The 16,387-nt window shown below is 43.2% G+C and overlaps 1 protein-coding gene across 1 annotated transcript in view; it reads right to left on the minus strand.

Annotated features, from left to right (window-relative positions):
* TRPV1 (transient receptor potential cation channel subfamily V member 1) overlaps positions 1-16,387 on the minus strand; it is a 55,349-nt gene that overhangs the window by 21,619 nt on the left and 17,343 nt on the right. The window contains exons 5-8 of the mRNA XM_063443523.1: positions 14,777-14,917; positions 14,329-14,627; positions 8,225-8,401; positions 465-623 (exon numbers count right to left, since the gene is read on the minus strand). Of these exons, the coding sequence (XP_063299593.1) occupies positions 465-623; positions 8,225-8,401; positions 14,329-14,627; positions 14,777-14,917 (776 nt within the window). The remainder of the gene's footprint in view (positions 1-464; positions 624-8,224; positions 8,402-14,328; positions 14,628-14,776; positions 14,918-16,387) is intronic.

The raw sequence follows: 16,387 nt of genomic DNA on the forward strand, positions 1-16,387 counted from the left end.
GAGATGATAGCATTATACAAATATATCCGGGGACAATACAAACCATTGTCTCAATATCCATTCACAAATAGAACTATACATAGGAGACAAGGTCACACATTTAGACTGGAAGAAAGAGATTTAGTCTAAGGCATAGGAGAGGTTTTTTTTTACAGTAAGAACAATAAGGATGTGGAATTATCTAGCCCGAAGAAGTGGTTTTATCAGATTCTGTACAGATGTTTAAATAGCAACTAGGTGCATATGTGCAAAAAAATAATATTCAATTATATTATTTTTAAATTGGGGGTATTACCTTCTTGATCCAGGATAGACCTGACTGCCATTCTGGAGTCAAGAAGGAATTTATTCCTAGTTTGATGTAAAATCTGCAGAGCAAACAGTGGCTGATCGACAATTTTTTTATTTTTTTTTATTTAGTAAAATCAATAGACAATTTCCCATAAATAGTTAAATGGACCTACATTTCCATCCACTGGTCGGTAGTAGGCAGCTACAGTAAAGATGACAACATGTGCTACGTATGCCACAAAGTTGAAGTAGAAGACTCGTTTAGCAAAACGGTCCCATTTGTCTTGTAACAGTCTGTTGAGGGGCTCCACCAAAAGCATATCATGACGGTTCTGTGGAAGAAAAGAATATTCAGTCACTGTGAATAACTTGTGCTTTTATGTGTTGTACTTTAAATTATTACAATAAAAAAATATATTATTTATTGCTGTTAAATGTGTCAATGCAAAAAAACAACAACTGGATTTATTATAAAGAACCTGGGGTAGAGAAGACCACTCAGAATAAATCGAGGAATATAAAGACTCCCGATATCCGTAAAGAACGTAATATTGGAAATAACTTTTCATTTATTCGGCTTGAAAAATACCTTTGTACAGTTTGGTTATTAAGAGCTCCATTGCACAATACATGTTTTTTTTTTTCTATGTATGGACTTATTTTCAAGCATAGGGGCTTAAGAATTTTGAACTTCGGTGAAAATTATGAAAACAAAATAAGCAGGAAGCACAGATATAATTTTACTTTAATTTCTGGGAATCTGAGGCCAAGATAAACAGTTTATTTATTGATTAGGTTGCTTGGGGACCCATGATCCTATATGTAGATGGATGGGTAACATTTAAGATCCAATGACTAAGCTCATCCAATATGAATGGAGAGGAGATCAAAATTATAGGGCAGGTATATTGTATAGAGGAGAGTAGGACTGGCATTGTATCATCCTTTCATTTACAGCTAGAGGTGTAAGGGATTTCTAAACCTCGAAATGTATAGTACCCTCATACTAGTTATATACTGTCATGCCTTAATTATGGTATCCTCTTACTTCCTGGTTCCACGGAGCTTAGCCACACCTCTTTATGACACGGTCTCCCTATTTAATCCGACCGCACCAGCTGATCGACGCTGGATTATTGAACTACGTTCCGTACTCACGAACCGGCTGCAACATCGTTGTGAAAGCCCTCTGTTACCGGACCGGACTGGAAGACTTCAAGTTCCCTTCACCTTTCCTCATCCACGACTAAAGCTGAACTCTCTCCATTCAGGATAAACCGCCTCTGAGGAGATCTCGGGAACCAGTGTTCTATGTGCCGGAAGCTAAGTAAAACCTCTGTGATAAGCGTTGCATCTCAAAGCTGTTATTTCCTGTCTCCAAGGTCCTTCGTTAAAACAAACCCGTTACAGCTAACTTCAACTCATACTTTGTCTCAGTTAGCTGCATCTGTCTTGCTTCAGTTAAAGTCTATGGAACAGCTATTGTAACTTCTTTCACCTAAATCATTAATACTACTAAAGGACTCTTTCTGATTCAGTGCCTATAATTGTGGACTTCAGTTATCATTTACTACTTAAAGCTACAGTGCCTATAATTGTGGACTTCAGTTATCGTTTACTACTTAAAGCTACAGTGCCTATAATTGTGGACTTCAGTTATCGTTTACTACTTAAAGCTACAGTGCTTATAATTGTGGACTTCAGTTATCGTTTACTACTTAAAGCTACAGTGCCTATAATTGTGGACTTCAGTTATCATTTACTACTTAAAGCTACAGTGCCTATAATTGTGGACTTCAGTTATCGTTTATTACTTAAAGCTACAGTACCTGTAAATTGGAATTAAAGTCAATACCTTTTACTTTTTATAATAAATATTCAAACTATAAGAAATCTGCAGTTGTGTTCCTTCATAACAAATGTTTAGACGTGACAGAATAATCCAGCCATTGTAATGGATCCAGCAGATTTTGATTCTACTATAACTACGCTGAATCAAAGAGTTGATACACTAGCCCAAGGTGTGCAAGACCTGCAAGTTACTAACGAAAGAATTCTCACTTATGTCAGAGATCTACAAACTCATACTCCTCATACTATTCTGCACTCGGCTAGTGATCCTGCTGTATGTAACCCTGAAAAGTTCTCTGGAGATCGTTCAAAATACAGGGAGTTCCTCAACACCTGCAAATTATTAATTGCTTTGAAACCTAGATCTTATCCTACAGAAAGAACTAAAGTTTGTTCGGTTATTTCCTTTCTAAGAGGTGAACCTATGTCATGGGCCCATTCCTTTCTGGAAAACGATGACCCCATCTTAGACTCACTGGATGAATTTTTTGTAGCCATGTCTCTTCTCTATGAAGATCCTAACAAACAAGCTACAGCTGATTTAACAATCAGAACTCTACAACAAAGAAATAGACCCGTTGAAGATTACATTGCTGAATTTAAAAGATGGGCAGTAGAAACGCAATGGAATTACATCACATTGCGCAACCAATTTCGAATTGGTTTATCTGAAGCTGTAAAAGATGAACTATCTAGAACAGAACTCCCTACTACTTTGAACGCTCTAATTCACTTATCAATCAGCATTGACAGAAGATTAAGAGAAAGAAAGGCCGAAAAAGCCTTTTTACATTCTAAAGACCGTAAACCTTTTACTCCCTCAAAAGTTCCATAAAAAACTTCCTTACCAAGTGAACCTATGGAAATAGGGGTAATAAGAAGTCCTCTCACTCCTGCAGAGAAGAACCGAAGACGTCAATTAAACCTATGCATGTATTGTGCCTCTCAAGATCATCTGGTTTCTGATTGTCCCTTATTAAAACGGACAAAGGCCGGTAGGCAAGCCTATACCTCTGCGATCTTCAGTGCACTCCCCTCAACACCGACCACTCCGTTCACACCTATATCCCTTGTATTACAGTGGGATAAGGTGAGAATTGTTACTGAAGCTATCATCGATTCAGGTGCAAATGGAGTATTCATCGATTCAACCTTTGTAACAAAGAATAAAATTCCTTGTGTTCGAAAAACCATTTCTGTTCCTATTAAAGTGATTGACGGCTCCTTTATCTCCTCGGGACCGATTCTTCATGAAACCATCCCTCTAAAGGTAACCACCAATCATATTCATACTGAATTTCTAGTATTTGATGTTATTCCATCACCTCTCTATCCCGTTATAATAGGGATCAACTGGTTAAGGAACCACAACCCTCAAATTTCTTGGTCTCCTTTCTCTCTCACCTTTAACTCACATTATTGTAAAGAAACATGTTTACAGCAAATTCCTATTCTTCAGATCTCCAAAGAACCAACCATACCTTCTTGTTATTCAGACTTTTCAGATGTCTTCAGTAAAAAAGAAGCTGAAACGCTCCCACCTCATCGTTCCTACGATTGTCCTATAGACCTCATACCTGGTGCCCCAGTACCTTTTGGGCACATCTACCCTCTCTCTGAGGCTGAATTGCAAATTCTCAAAGAATATCTAGATGAAAATCTACGGAAAGGGTTCATTAGACCCTCTAGTTCACCTGCTGCCTCAAGTATGTTTTTTGTAAGAAACAAAGACCAGACTATACGTCCTATCATTGATTACAGAGCCTTAAACAAAATAACAGTTAAAAATCGTTATCCTCTTCCCCTCATCAATGAACTGGTTGAACGATTGAAAACTGCTACCATCTACACTAAGCTTGACCTTCGCGGGGCATATAATCTCATCAGGATAAAGGCTAATGATGAATGGAAAACTGCTTTCCGAACAAGATATGGCCTCTTCGAATATCTGGTGATGCCTTTTGGCCTCTGCAAAGCCCCTGCAACTTTTCAACATTTCATAAATGATATCTTTAGAGACCTATTGGACGTCTGTGTCATCATTTATTTAGATGATATTCTCATATACTCCAACACTCCTGAGGAACATAGAAAACATGTCAGATGGGTGTTATCCAGACTCAGAACTCACAAATTATTCGCTAAACCCGAAAAATGTATTTTTCACGTCAAAGAAATAACCTTCTTAGGTTATGTTATCTCCCCTCATTCAATAGGTATGGATAATTCAAAAGTCGATTGTATCATCAACTGGCCTGTTCCCTCTACAGTAAAAGAATTACAGCGATTTCTAGGGTTCGCCAACTTCTACAGAAAATTTATTAAAAACTATTCTGAGATAGCTCACCCACTCAATCAACTCAACAGTAAAAAACATCCCTTCGATTGGAACGAGAAGGCTCAAACTGCCTTCAATGAATTAAAGAGAAGGTTTACAACAGCTCCTATTCTTCAACTTCCAAATCCTTCATATCTTTATGTCCTTGAAACGGATGCTTCGGAAATTGCAATTGGAGCTGTCCTTTCTCAACACAAAACTCCTCAAGAACCTCTTCATCCTGTCGCCTTCTTCTCACGATCATTATCTCCTGCCGAAAAGAATTATCCTACAGGAGAAAAAGAATTATTAAGTATCAAAGTGGCTTTAGAAACCTGGAGACACCTTCTTGAAGGCGCTCAGAACTCTTTAATCATATATACTGACCATAAAAATCTCGAATATCTTCACTCCAATAAAACACTGTCTGCTCGACAAGTAAGATGGAATCTTTTTTTTTCCCGGTTCAACTTCCAAATCGTCTTTAGACCTGGGTCTAGAAACAAAAAGGCTGATGCCCTTTCCAGGATCCATAAAGACACTAAAATTGAACCTCCTTCGCCTAAAGTCATTGGAATCTTATCTTCTCTTATTGATGACATTAAAGATCTCAGTGAAGATGCTCTTGAACTTCCTAAATCAATTAAATTATCCAAGAAAAACGGTCTCTACTATTTTAAAGACCGGATTTATGTACCTCCCTCTTTCAGAATTAAAGTACTCGAATTTATTCATGATTCTCCTCTGGCAGGTCATCCAGGTATAAAAAAGACCCTTGAATTGTCTAAAAGATACTATTGGTGGCCTCGTCAAGACCAAACTATTGAATCGTATGTCAAATCTTGTTCTGTATGCCAAAGATCAAAACATGTCCATCATCAACCATTCGGTCAATTATTGAATTTACCAATTCCTGAACGACCTTGGCAATCCATTTCTATGGATTTCTTGGTAGAATTACCTCCTTCTCATCATCATACCACCATTTTAGTGGTAGTAGACCGCTTCACGAAAATGTCTCATTTCATTCCTTTAAAGAAGTTACCCTCATCCTCTGAACTTTCGAAAATATTTCTTGATAACATAGTTAAACTTCACGGACTGCCAGACGAAATCATTTCAGACCGAGGAACTCAATTTACCTCCAAATTCTGGAATGCATTATGTGCCACTCTTCATATCCAACGTAAACTATCATCTGCATATCATCCTCAAACAGATGGACAAACTGAAAGAGTCAACCAATGCTTAGAACAATATCTACGATGTTATTGCTCTCACTTACAAGACGATTGGATAACTTGGTTACCTATGGCAGAATTCGCATACAATAACTCTTTTCATACCAGCAGTAAAATGACTCCATTTCTATCCAATTATGGATTTCATCCTTCCTCATTTCCTGCTCAGACAGTTTCTTCATCTAATCTCTCCGATTCGAATCAAATCTCTCATATGTCCTCTTTATTCAAGAAATTGCATGAGAATCTAGAATTGGCCTCCTCCAATCAAAAGAAGTTTTTTGATACAAAAAGACAACCTTCACCCTCTTATAAAATCGGTGATCTTGTCTGGCTTTCCTCAAAGAACATCTCTACAAATCGTCCATCAAAGAAGTTAAGTTCTCTTTTTCTTGGTCCATTTCCAATAATATCAGTTATCAACCGTAATGTTGTTAAATTGAAACTTCCACCAACTTTAAAGCTACATCCTGTTTTTCATGTGTCCTTGTTGAAGCCTCATCATCCTGACCCTTTCCAAAGAAATGTCACTACTTCTCCTGATCCCATATTGGTCCAGGGTGAAGAAGAATACGAAATTCAAAGTATACTGGATTCAAGGATCCATCGTGGCTCCTTACAATACCTCATCAGATGGAAAGGATATGGAATTGATGAAGATACATGGGAAAACTCCTCTGTCGTTCATGCTGACAAATTGATTTCCAAATTTCACAAGCGTTACCCTTCTAAGCCAAGTCAATAGCACCCAGAGGTTGCTCATTAAGGAGGGGATACTGTCATGCCTTAATTATGGTATCCTCTTACTTCCTGGTTCCACGGAGCTTAGCCACACCTCTTTATGACACGGTCTCCCTATTTAATCCGACCGCACCAGCTGATCGACGCTGGATTATTGAACTACGTTCCGTACTCACGAACCGGCTGCAACATCGTTGTGAAAGCCCTCTGTTACCGGACCGGACTGGAAGACTTCAAGTTCCCTTCACCTTTCCTCATCCACGACTAAAGCTGAACTCTCTCCATTCAGGATAAACCGCCTCTGAGGAGATCTCGGGAACCAGTGTTCTATGTGCCGGAAGCTAAGTAAAACCTCTGTGATAAGCGTTGCATCTCAAAGCTGTTATTTCCTGTCTCCAAGGTCCTTCGTTAAAACAAACCCGTTACAGCTAACTTCAACTCATACTTTGTCTCAGTTAGCTGCATCTGTCTTGCTTCAGTTAAAGTCTATGGAACAGCTATTGTAACTTCTTTCACCTAAATCATTAATACTACTAAAGGACTCTTTCTGATTCAGTGCCTATAATTGTGGACTTCAGTTATCGTTTACTACTTAAAGCTACAGTGCCTATAATTGTGGACTTCAGTTATCGTTTACTACTTAAAGCTACAGTGCCTATAATTGTGGACTTCAGTTATCGTTTACTACTTAAAGCTACAGTGCTTATAATTGTGGACTTCAGTTATCGTTTACTACTTAAAGCTACAGTGCCTATAATTGTGGACTTCAGTTATCATTTACTACTTAAAGCTACAGTGCCTATAATTGTGGACTTCAGTTATCGTTTATTACTTAAAGCCACAGTACCTGTAAATTGGAATTAAAGTCAATACCTTTTACTTTTTATAATAAATATTCAAACTATAAGAAATCTGCAGTTGTGTTCCTTCATAACAAATGTTTAGACGTGACATATACATGTGGAAGAAAGTTAGAGGTATCTTCATACTACACATTCGGGACTTCGTCAATTCGGTCGGCACTTCTGAAATTCGGGACTTCGGCAATTCGCGAATTCGGCACTTCGGCAATTCCCTAACTCTACCCTTAACCCTAACCCTACCTCTACCACTACTCTTAACTCTAACCTTAACCCTAACCCTACCCCTAACTCTAACCTTAACCCTACCCCTAACCCTAACCCTATCCTTAAGGGGTAGTGTTAGGGGTAGGGTTAGATTCCTGTCAATATTCCCTTAATTTTCCCTCCCTCTTCTGTTTTGCCACTTTTCAGAAATCCGAAGCACTTCGGCACTTCCGAAATTCGGCACTTCGAGACTTCGGCAATTCGGCACTTCTGCAATTCGGTTCGGTTCAGCACTTCCGGAATTCGACACTTAGAAAATTCTGCAATTCGGACATTCGGAAGCATCCGAATGTCCGAATTGCCAAATATCGTCTGAATTTACAATCGGACCGAAACGAATTGCACCTGTCTATTGTTCCCTGTTCATTCAATGATTGGTCAGTCACTGGTCGATGCTGGTTATATGGGTCTGTTAGGACATGTAGCTGGAGTCCCTCTCAACAGAACAAATGTTTGATGTAACTATGGTCAAAATAGTCCTTTGAAGGGCACAGGTACAAGAGGTGATGCATGCCTGATCTTGAGGCCACATTTGAGGGCTGGTCAAATAGGGACTAAATATTCTGTAATTTCACAATATAGTGGTTTGTAAATTTTCCAAAGTACGAAAAATATACACAAAAACAAAATACGGTTCTAAAAAAACTATTACTCACTGGTGTCTCACTGCTGTAAGCGAGGATTTCAAGAACTGAGTTTTTATCAATGGTGTCCACACCAGAGAGATCATACAAAGAAGAATGCACTGGTCCATACGCCCATTCAGTAAACTTTCGTGAAAGATGTCTGCACTCTGGATTTTTAATCTCCCTCCTGAGGATATAGGCAAAAACCTCCAAGTAAAGAAAAGAAAAAATAATTGTGTAAAAGTTTTAATTTCTGCTTGTAGCAAAGTAACGTTAACAGTAGTACAGTGCATCTCCAGGCTACTTAGGGGGAGGAGATGGTGCCCCCAGGCGGCCTTTGGCAGGGAGTGTTAGGAAACAGAACTTTGCTGCATACCCATCTATTAGGTAGGGGAATGATTACATTGTGTATCTGACTGTACAGCACATGCTTCTTTCTGGCTGTGCTTTCATTGAGATCCTGGAGAGCTGGAGAGCAGTCTGTTCATGGGCAGCGGGCATGGGACGTGACATAAAAAGGAAGGGAAGCATCATATTTCCACCTCCCTGTTAGTGTAGGGGTCATTGCGTTTGCCTTTTACTATTTTCTCTTCCCTTTTTGTTCATTGTGTATAGCTTTAGATTTTTACAGCAGAACACAATGCGGGAGGGGTAAGGTAGTCTATAGTACGTTAACTAATATAATAAAACATATATCAACTTCTTCTTACAATGCACAAACTGTATATTTTGAGCAGGTGCATTGCTGGGGTGGGGAATTAGGGGGGTCGCCAGCCCTGAATAAATAGCTCTCTAGCCCCCAATCTTCTTCTGGTGTGGGAATGCATAGACCCAGACTATATAAATTTAAAAATTTTTGCATCTACAAGGTTAGGGTATGCTCAGGGGTGGAAAGTGGACAGCAGCCAATTAACTTGCTGAATCTCAGCTGGGGGCAGAAGTACCACAATAGAGCAGTTTACATAGAGATCCCAGGAATATGAAATTCGTACCATGTTACCGCATCTCTATCACTGAGCTGCTACAGCTCTCATCTGAGAGTAACAAGGACACCAGGAGAGAGAATAGCAAGGAGGCACACATATGGTGCCTGGAAGTGCAGGGCCACCTCTACAAAAGTTGTCTGTAAGTAATCACTTGTGAGTTTGTGTCTTTATATATGTATCTATGAGTGTTTCAAGACACATTTATTGCAATTGCTAAGAGGTGGAATTTGTGAGTTGTGGGGCTTTGAGGTGGTTTCACCGAATTCCAGTATTTTAACCTTAGCATCCTAATCTAAGAGGGCAACATAATTCTTATTTCAATTTATCATAATTTTCTTTAATCGACATTCCCTAAGAGGAAGTCATAACCCTGTATTTGCGTATTTAATATCTAATCCCCCATTTAAGCATTAAGACCAGATGAAAAAATAATATATCTAAATTGCTCTATCGCTAATCAAAACATTTCTACATTTATTTTATCATCTGCCCTAAATCAGAGATGTGTCTTGTCCCATGCAAACTGTTTCCCAAAGGTGGCAGGTTATGTGGAGAGGTAGCTGTCAAAAGCAACACATATACCTTAATAAAGATCTGAGAAGCATCTGTTTGGATTTATATGGAATTTGAGCCCAATCCATACAACAAGCAAATGAGGTTGTATAGCAGGATGAGTACTGGATGCAGGCCCGGACTGGCCATCGGGCACAGCAGGCATTGGTGGGCCGTGATGGCCATAGGCCAAGGCCAACAAGGGAGATCAAGAGATCTCCCCTCATAGGCGTGCACAGCCTATTGCATAAGGATGTGCACCGTAAAGCACAAACACACACACCGCGTGTGTATATATATATATATATAAATATATGCATACTCAGAGACACATACACTGCTGTGTGCATGCGTGTGTGAGGGTGCTGTGTGTGGGTGCTGTGTGTGGGTGTGGGTGTTATGTGTGTGTGGGCACTGTGTGTGTGTGTGTGAGGTCGCCGTGTGTGTGAGGGTGCAGTGTGTGTGTTTGTGAGGGTGGTGTGTGTGTGAGGGTGCTGCTAGTGTGTGTGTGAGGGAACTGTGTGTGTGTGAGGGTGCTGTTAGTGTGTGTGTATGTGTAAGGGTGCTGTGTGTGAGGGTGCTGTGTGTGTGTGTTTGTTAGGGTGGTGTGTGTAAGGGTGCTGTGTGTGTGTGAGGGTGCTGTTACTATGTGTGTGAGGGAACTGTGAGTGTGAGGGTGCTGTTAGTGTGTGTGTATATGTGTAAGGGTGCTGTGTGTGTGTGTATTTGTGAAGGTTGGTGTGTGTGTGTAAGGGTGCTGTGTGTGTGGGGGGGTGGGGCACTGTGAGTGTGTGAGGGTGCTGTTAGTGTGTGTGTAAGTGTAAGGGTGCTGTGTGTAAGGGTGATGTGTGTGTAAGGGTGCTATGTGTGTGAGGGTGCTGTTAGTGTGAGGGGCTGTTACAATGAGGGTGATGTTAGTGTGTGTGTGCTGTGTGTGTATGGGTGATGTATGTGTGTGGGTGCTGTATGTGTGAGGGTGCTGTTAGTGTGAGGGTGCTGTTAGTGTGTGTGTGCTGTGTAAGGGTGCTGTGTGGGTGCTGTTTGTGTGTATTGTGTGGGGGTGTGGGGACTGTTAATAGCCCCCCCTCCCTTCTTACCTTTTGTAGAGAGGGGGAACCGTGTTGCTGCCATCCCTGGTGGTCCAGTGGTGAGTAAACTCTAGCCTGCGGGGCTAGAGTTCACTCTCGCGAGATCTGAGCATTGCCATGGCTAGAGCTCCCCGGGTCCTCTCCTGCCTTCCTCCTTGCCTGTGGGCCGGTGAAGGAGATATTTGATCTCCCTTACCGGCCCATGGAGGCACATAGTGTGGGCCGCGGGGATTAGGGTGTGCTCAGGCACACCCGGCACACCCTGTGGGCACGCCTATGTCTCCCCTGCTGGCCCATGCAGAGCCGGCACTATCCAAGCGTCAGCCCTGCTGTTAACCTGCATGGGCCGGTGGGGAGGGAGTGTCCCACACAGGCACTGAGAGGCGGCCGTTGGCTGTGGAGGGAGGGAGACAGGAGAGGACCTGTAGGAGCTCTATCTTGCAGCTCCGTAGGGTTCCTCTCGCGACATTTGGAGCATTGCCGTGGTTATCATGGCAACGCTCCAATCTCGCGAGAGTGAACTCTAGCCCCGTGAGAGTTCACTCACCACTAGCACCATCAGGGATGGCAGCACGGTCCCCCCTCCCAGGCTAAAGGTAAGAAGGGAGGGGGGATATAATGCTTGTTTTGTTACTATTTATTTTTTTATTTAAAATGAATACATTCTTATATAGAGGCATTAATCTGCCTCCCCCAATAAACAATCACTCCTAACATATATACACACACACACACAACCCCCTCTCCCCCTGGCATTCCCGCTGAGGCTGGGGAGGGTCAACACCCTCTTCTCCCAGGCTCTCACCAGGCTGTTGTGGAGAAGGACCACCTATATCCTCCTCCGGTACTGCATCCGGCTGTTGGGGATCTGGGATGGCTGCCCAGCATCCTGTAGGTCTGGTGCAGAGACCTTGGTCACATCTGCACCATTCGTGTCAGATGTCCTGTCCCCGCATAACAGGCACCGCCGCTGGAGAGGGGAACCGGCTGTCCCCCCTCCAATGAGCTCCTACTGTGGTTTGGGAAAGTACCAGCTGTCTCCTCTCCCAGTATCTCCGGCTGCTGCTGGGAAAAGAGATTGGTTGTCTCCTTTCCCTGCAAGGTGCTGTTGCTGAGGAGTAGGACTGACTGTCCACACTCCTGGTATCTCCAACTGTGGTTAGGGAGAGGAGCCGGCGGTGTGCTATACTGGAAAGTCTCTCCTCCTGCCGAAGCTGGGCCCCCTCCAGGGCATCGTACCAGCGTTCCTTCCGGGCTACATCTTTCCATTCCAGGTCACTCTGCTCCTTGAATGGGAGCGCTGCCCGGGCCTAGCCTGTTCCATTCTCCAGAGTGCCTCGCCAGTCCTGCTTACTGCTGCTCCACTCTGGATCCAAGGAAGGGGACTATCCCACCGCTGCCACCAGATGTGGCGGTATACCTTCCTAAAGATGGGTTAATACCACGTGTGGTCACCTCTTCTAGTTGTGATCAGCTCCAGAGTGATTATAGCTGCTAAAGAGTGATTATAGTTACTGTCGAAGGGTAACCGCAGTAGCACCCAAACACTAGTCGAGATTGAGTGAAGGGTGAAGTAGATCTGTTTATTACCAGCCAACTGGCTCACATTTATACAGAATCTGGTACAGTAGACCCTCCCCAAAAACACGCAGGGCCGGCCTTAGGGGTGTGCGAGCTGTGCGGCCGCACAGGGCGCCATGGAGCAGGGGGCGCCGTGCGGCCGCACAGCCGGCCGGGATTTAAAAAAAAAAAATATATTTTTTTTTAATTTGCAGCGGGGGCGGAGCTTACCGTGCGGCGGGGGCGGAGCTAAAAGCGCCGGAAAACTGCTGCAGGGGAAGCAGGAAGGAGTCCCTGCTTCCCCACCAGTCACCAGGAGCTGCACTGCCTCCACAATGAACTCCACAGGTAACTGTGTGCTTGTCAGGTGAGTGTGACTCTCTGCCTGTGTGTATTACTGTCTGTGTGTGTGTGTGTATATGACTGTCTGCCTCTGTGTGTCTGTGTGTATTACTGTCTGTGTGTGTTTGTGTATATGACTCTCTGCCTGTGTGTGTGTATTACTGTCTGTGTATGTGTGTGTGTGTGACTGTCTGCCTCTGTGTGTCTGTGTGTATGACTGTCTGCCTGTGTGTGTGTATTACTGTCTGTGTATGTGTGTGTGTGACTGTCTGCCTCTGTGTGTCTGTGTATATGACTGTCTGCCTCTGTGTGTCTGTGTGTATGACTGTCTGCCTGTGTGTGTGTATTACTGTCTGTGTGTGTGTGTGTGTGTGTGTGTGACTGTCTGCCTCTGTGTGTCTGTGTGTGTGACTTTCTGCCTCTGTGTGTCTGTGTGTATGACTGTCTGCCTCTGTGTGTCTGTGTGTATGACTGTCTGCCTCTGTGTGTGTATTACTGCCTCTGTGTGTGTGTATTACTGTCTGTGTGTGTATTACTGTCTGTGTGTGTGTGTATGACTGTCTGCCTCTGTGTGTCTGTATGTATGACTGTCTGCCTGTGTGTGTGTGTTTGTGTGTATTACTGTCTGTGTGTGTGTATGACTGTCTGCCTCTGTGTGTGTCTGTGTGTATGACTGTGTGTGTCTGTGTGTATTACTGTCTGCCTCTGTGTGTGTCTGTGTGTATGACTGACTGTCTGCCTGTGTGTGTCTGTGTGTGTGTGTGATACTGTCTGCCTTTGTGTGTCTGTCTGTGTGTATGTGTATGACTGTCTGCCTGTGTGTGTGTGTGGATGTCTTCCTGTGTGTGTGTATGGCCGTCTGACTCTGTGTGTGTGTGTGTGTCACATACAACCAATAACATATCACACACTGTTAATACACCCATTACAAATATCACACGTAGCATACATATCACACACAGTCATCACACCTACTATCACATACACAGACAACACAAACATTACAGCATACATGGATGACGGGGGGGGGGGGCTGGGAAGATTTTTCGCACAGGGCGTCTAAATGCCTAAGGCCGGCCCTGAAAACACGCCTATGTTTGGACCATTTCACCATACATGTGTGTGCTCCGGGCAGGAGAGGAAATGGAGGCGGAGGGAGGGTTTTTAAAAACAAAACAAAAAAAAAACAATGAGCATGGAAAGAGAATGGACAGAGCGCAGTGTAGGAGGGAGGGTGAGACGGGAGAGCTTGCAAGGGGAGGTGCTCTGCAATGGGAAGATTTTCATGTCTGTTGTCAGTGTGTAGTGTGTGCTGACAACAGGCTTAATTTATGTACAGAATTGACTTGAATTGAATTAAGCATTCAATATCTCAGGATGTTTCCAGATGAAACACTGCACATCCAGACTCCTACCACAATGATCACTTCTAATCACTGAAGTGATCCCTGTGGTTGGAGTAATCCTTCAATCTGTAATTGTTTTGGTGCTTGGAGTATCTCTTTAAAGTGAAATACATATCGTCCACAAGTACAGCACTGACACTCTCGTGGAACACTTCTAAAACTGGCACTGACTGCATATCTATACATTTTAACACACTTACCCCAATTTTGCCAGTTTTTGCTGCGAGTGTCAGAGGAGTCAGACCTTTCTTGTTGCCTATATCTTCCAGTCTAAGTGAAGGTTCAATCTGAGCGCCCAAAACTAATATCTCGCTATACATCTTGGTCACAAACTTTGTGTTCTCCTGAGTGTTGTCCGCGATGTCTACCAGAGCATGCAGCACTGTATTTCCATAGCTATCCTGAGCAGCAATGTTGGCTGCAGAGTACTGGTTCTGTAGAAGGTATCGGACTATCTCAATTTGATTAGTGCAAGCTGCAAGGGACAGCGGCAGCTCACCTGTGTAGATTTATAGAATAGAAAATACACTAAATGTTATATTCGTTTTATTTTTTTTATCATTATCAATTATTATTTTATCATTTAACATGTCCGTGGACAGACATACTTCCCATTTCTGAATTTTCTTGCCTAAGAGACTCTCTCACCAAAATAGAATCCAGGTCTTCCTTTTGCTTTCCTGAAGAATTCCCCGTCTGCTCGTGCATGGACATCTGCTCCATGTTGTAACAACAGTTCAACAAGGTCCATGTTCCTTCTTTCAATAGCAATATGAAGAGCAGTCTGACCTTGGGAATGCAAGAGAACATATTCAATTTGGTTTCCAGTTAGCCACATTTTTTACAGTTAGTATCCTGGAGTGCCACTCGGCTTCATAGGAGTTTTTGCAACCATTCAATGTATTTTTGCTTTGTTCTGAGAGTAATTTGCATGAAACTTTAGGGAGGGAATTTGTGCCAGACTGTTATAGACGTATATGTACTCTATGACAGCGGTTCACAAAATGTGACAGGCACACAGGGGAGCCGCAAGACATTTTCACGGTGCTATGATCATAGCAACGGGAACTGTGGTCTCCCCTGCCGGCTCTGCAGGACTGGAGGGGAGATCGGAGATATCCCTCTCCGGCCAGCTAGAAATTTGCTGACAGCCGGCAGGGGAGGGAGAGAGGACCCAGGGGAGCTCTAACATGCAGCTCCGCCGGGTTCTCCTCTCGCGAGCTCGGAGCGTTGCAGCAGTTACCACGGCAATGCTCCAAACCTCCCAGGCAAAGGTAAACAGTGAGGGGGGATATCATTTTTATCTTTAATGAAAAAATAAATAAAAGTATATATTTATTAATTTGCACTCCAACCTCCACAGACCCCACACCACACAATAGCTCCCCTATACACACACACTGCCCCCATACACACACACACACTGCCCCCATACACACACACACTATCCCCCATACACACACACTACCCTCCCCATACACACAATTACCCCCATACACACACATTGCCCCCATACACACTCACTACCCCATACACACAATTACCCTCATACACACAATTACCCCATATACAAACTCTGCCCCCCCATACACACACACGGTACCCCTCACACACACTGCACCCCCCCACACACACACTGCACCCCCACACACACACACACTGTAGCCCTCACACAACCTGCCCCCCTCACAGACACACTGTACCCCTCATGCACAAACTTCCCCACATACACACACACTGCACCCCTCCCTCACACACACACACACACACAAACTACATCCTTCACAAACACAATGCACCCCTGTACATACACTGAACCCCTAACACACACACGCACACTGCACACCTGTACTCACACACACACCCCTCACACACACGCACTCTGCAACCTCCACACACACACTTCACCACTCACACACACATATTGCACCCCTCACACACACATATTGCCCCCCACACACACATGCACACACTACAGCCCCTATCCTGGCAGACCCCAGGTAAGTTGTCAAACTGTTCTTAAACAGTTTGACTACTTACCCTGGGAGGGCACTATGGCACTACTGGTACCATAACCACTACAACGTAATGTAGTGGTTATTGTGCCTGGATTGTTTCTTTTAATAATCTATCAGTGCCCCTCCCAAGATTAGGGGCCCAGTATATGCAACGCTGTACATATATACAACCTAGAAAATTGCTTTGACTTGGGGTGCCTTGGAGAAATATTGAAATATTAAGGGCACCTTGAACCTAAAA

Source organism: Pelobates fuscus, chromosome 1 (assembly GCF_036172605.1).
Source record: "Pelobates fuscus isolate aPelFus1 chromosome 1, aPelFus1.pri, whole genome shotgun sequence".
Classification (NCBI taxonomy): domain Eukaryota; kingdom Metazoa; phylum Chordata; class Amphibia; order Anura; family Pelobatidae; genus Pelobates; species Pelobates fuscus.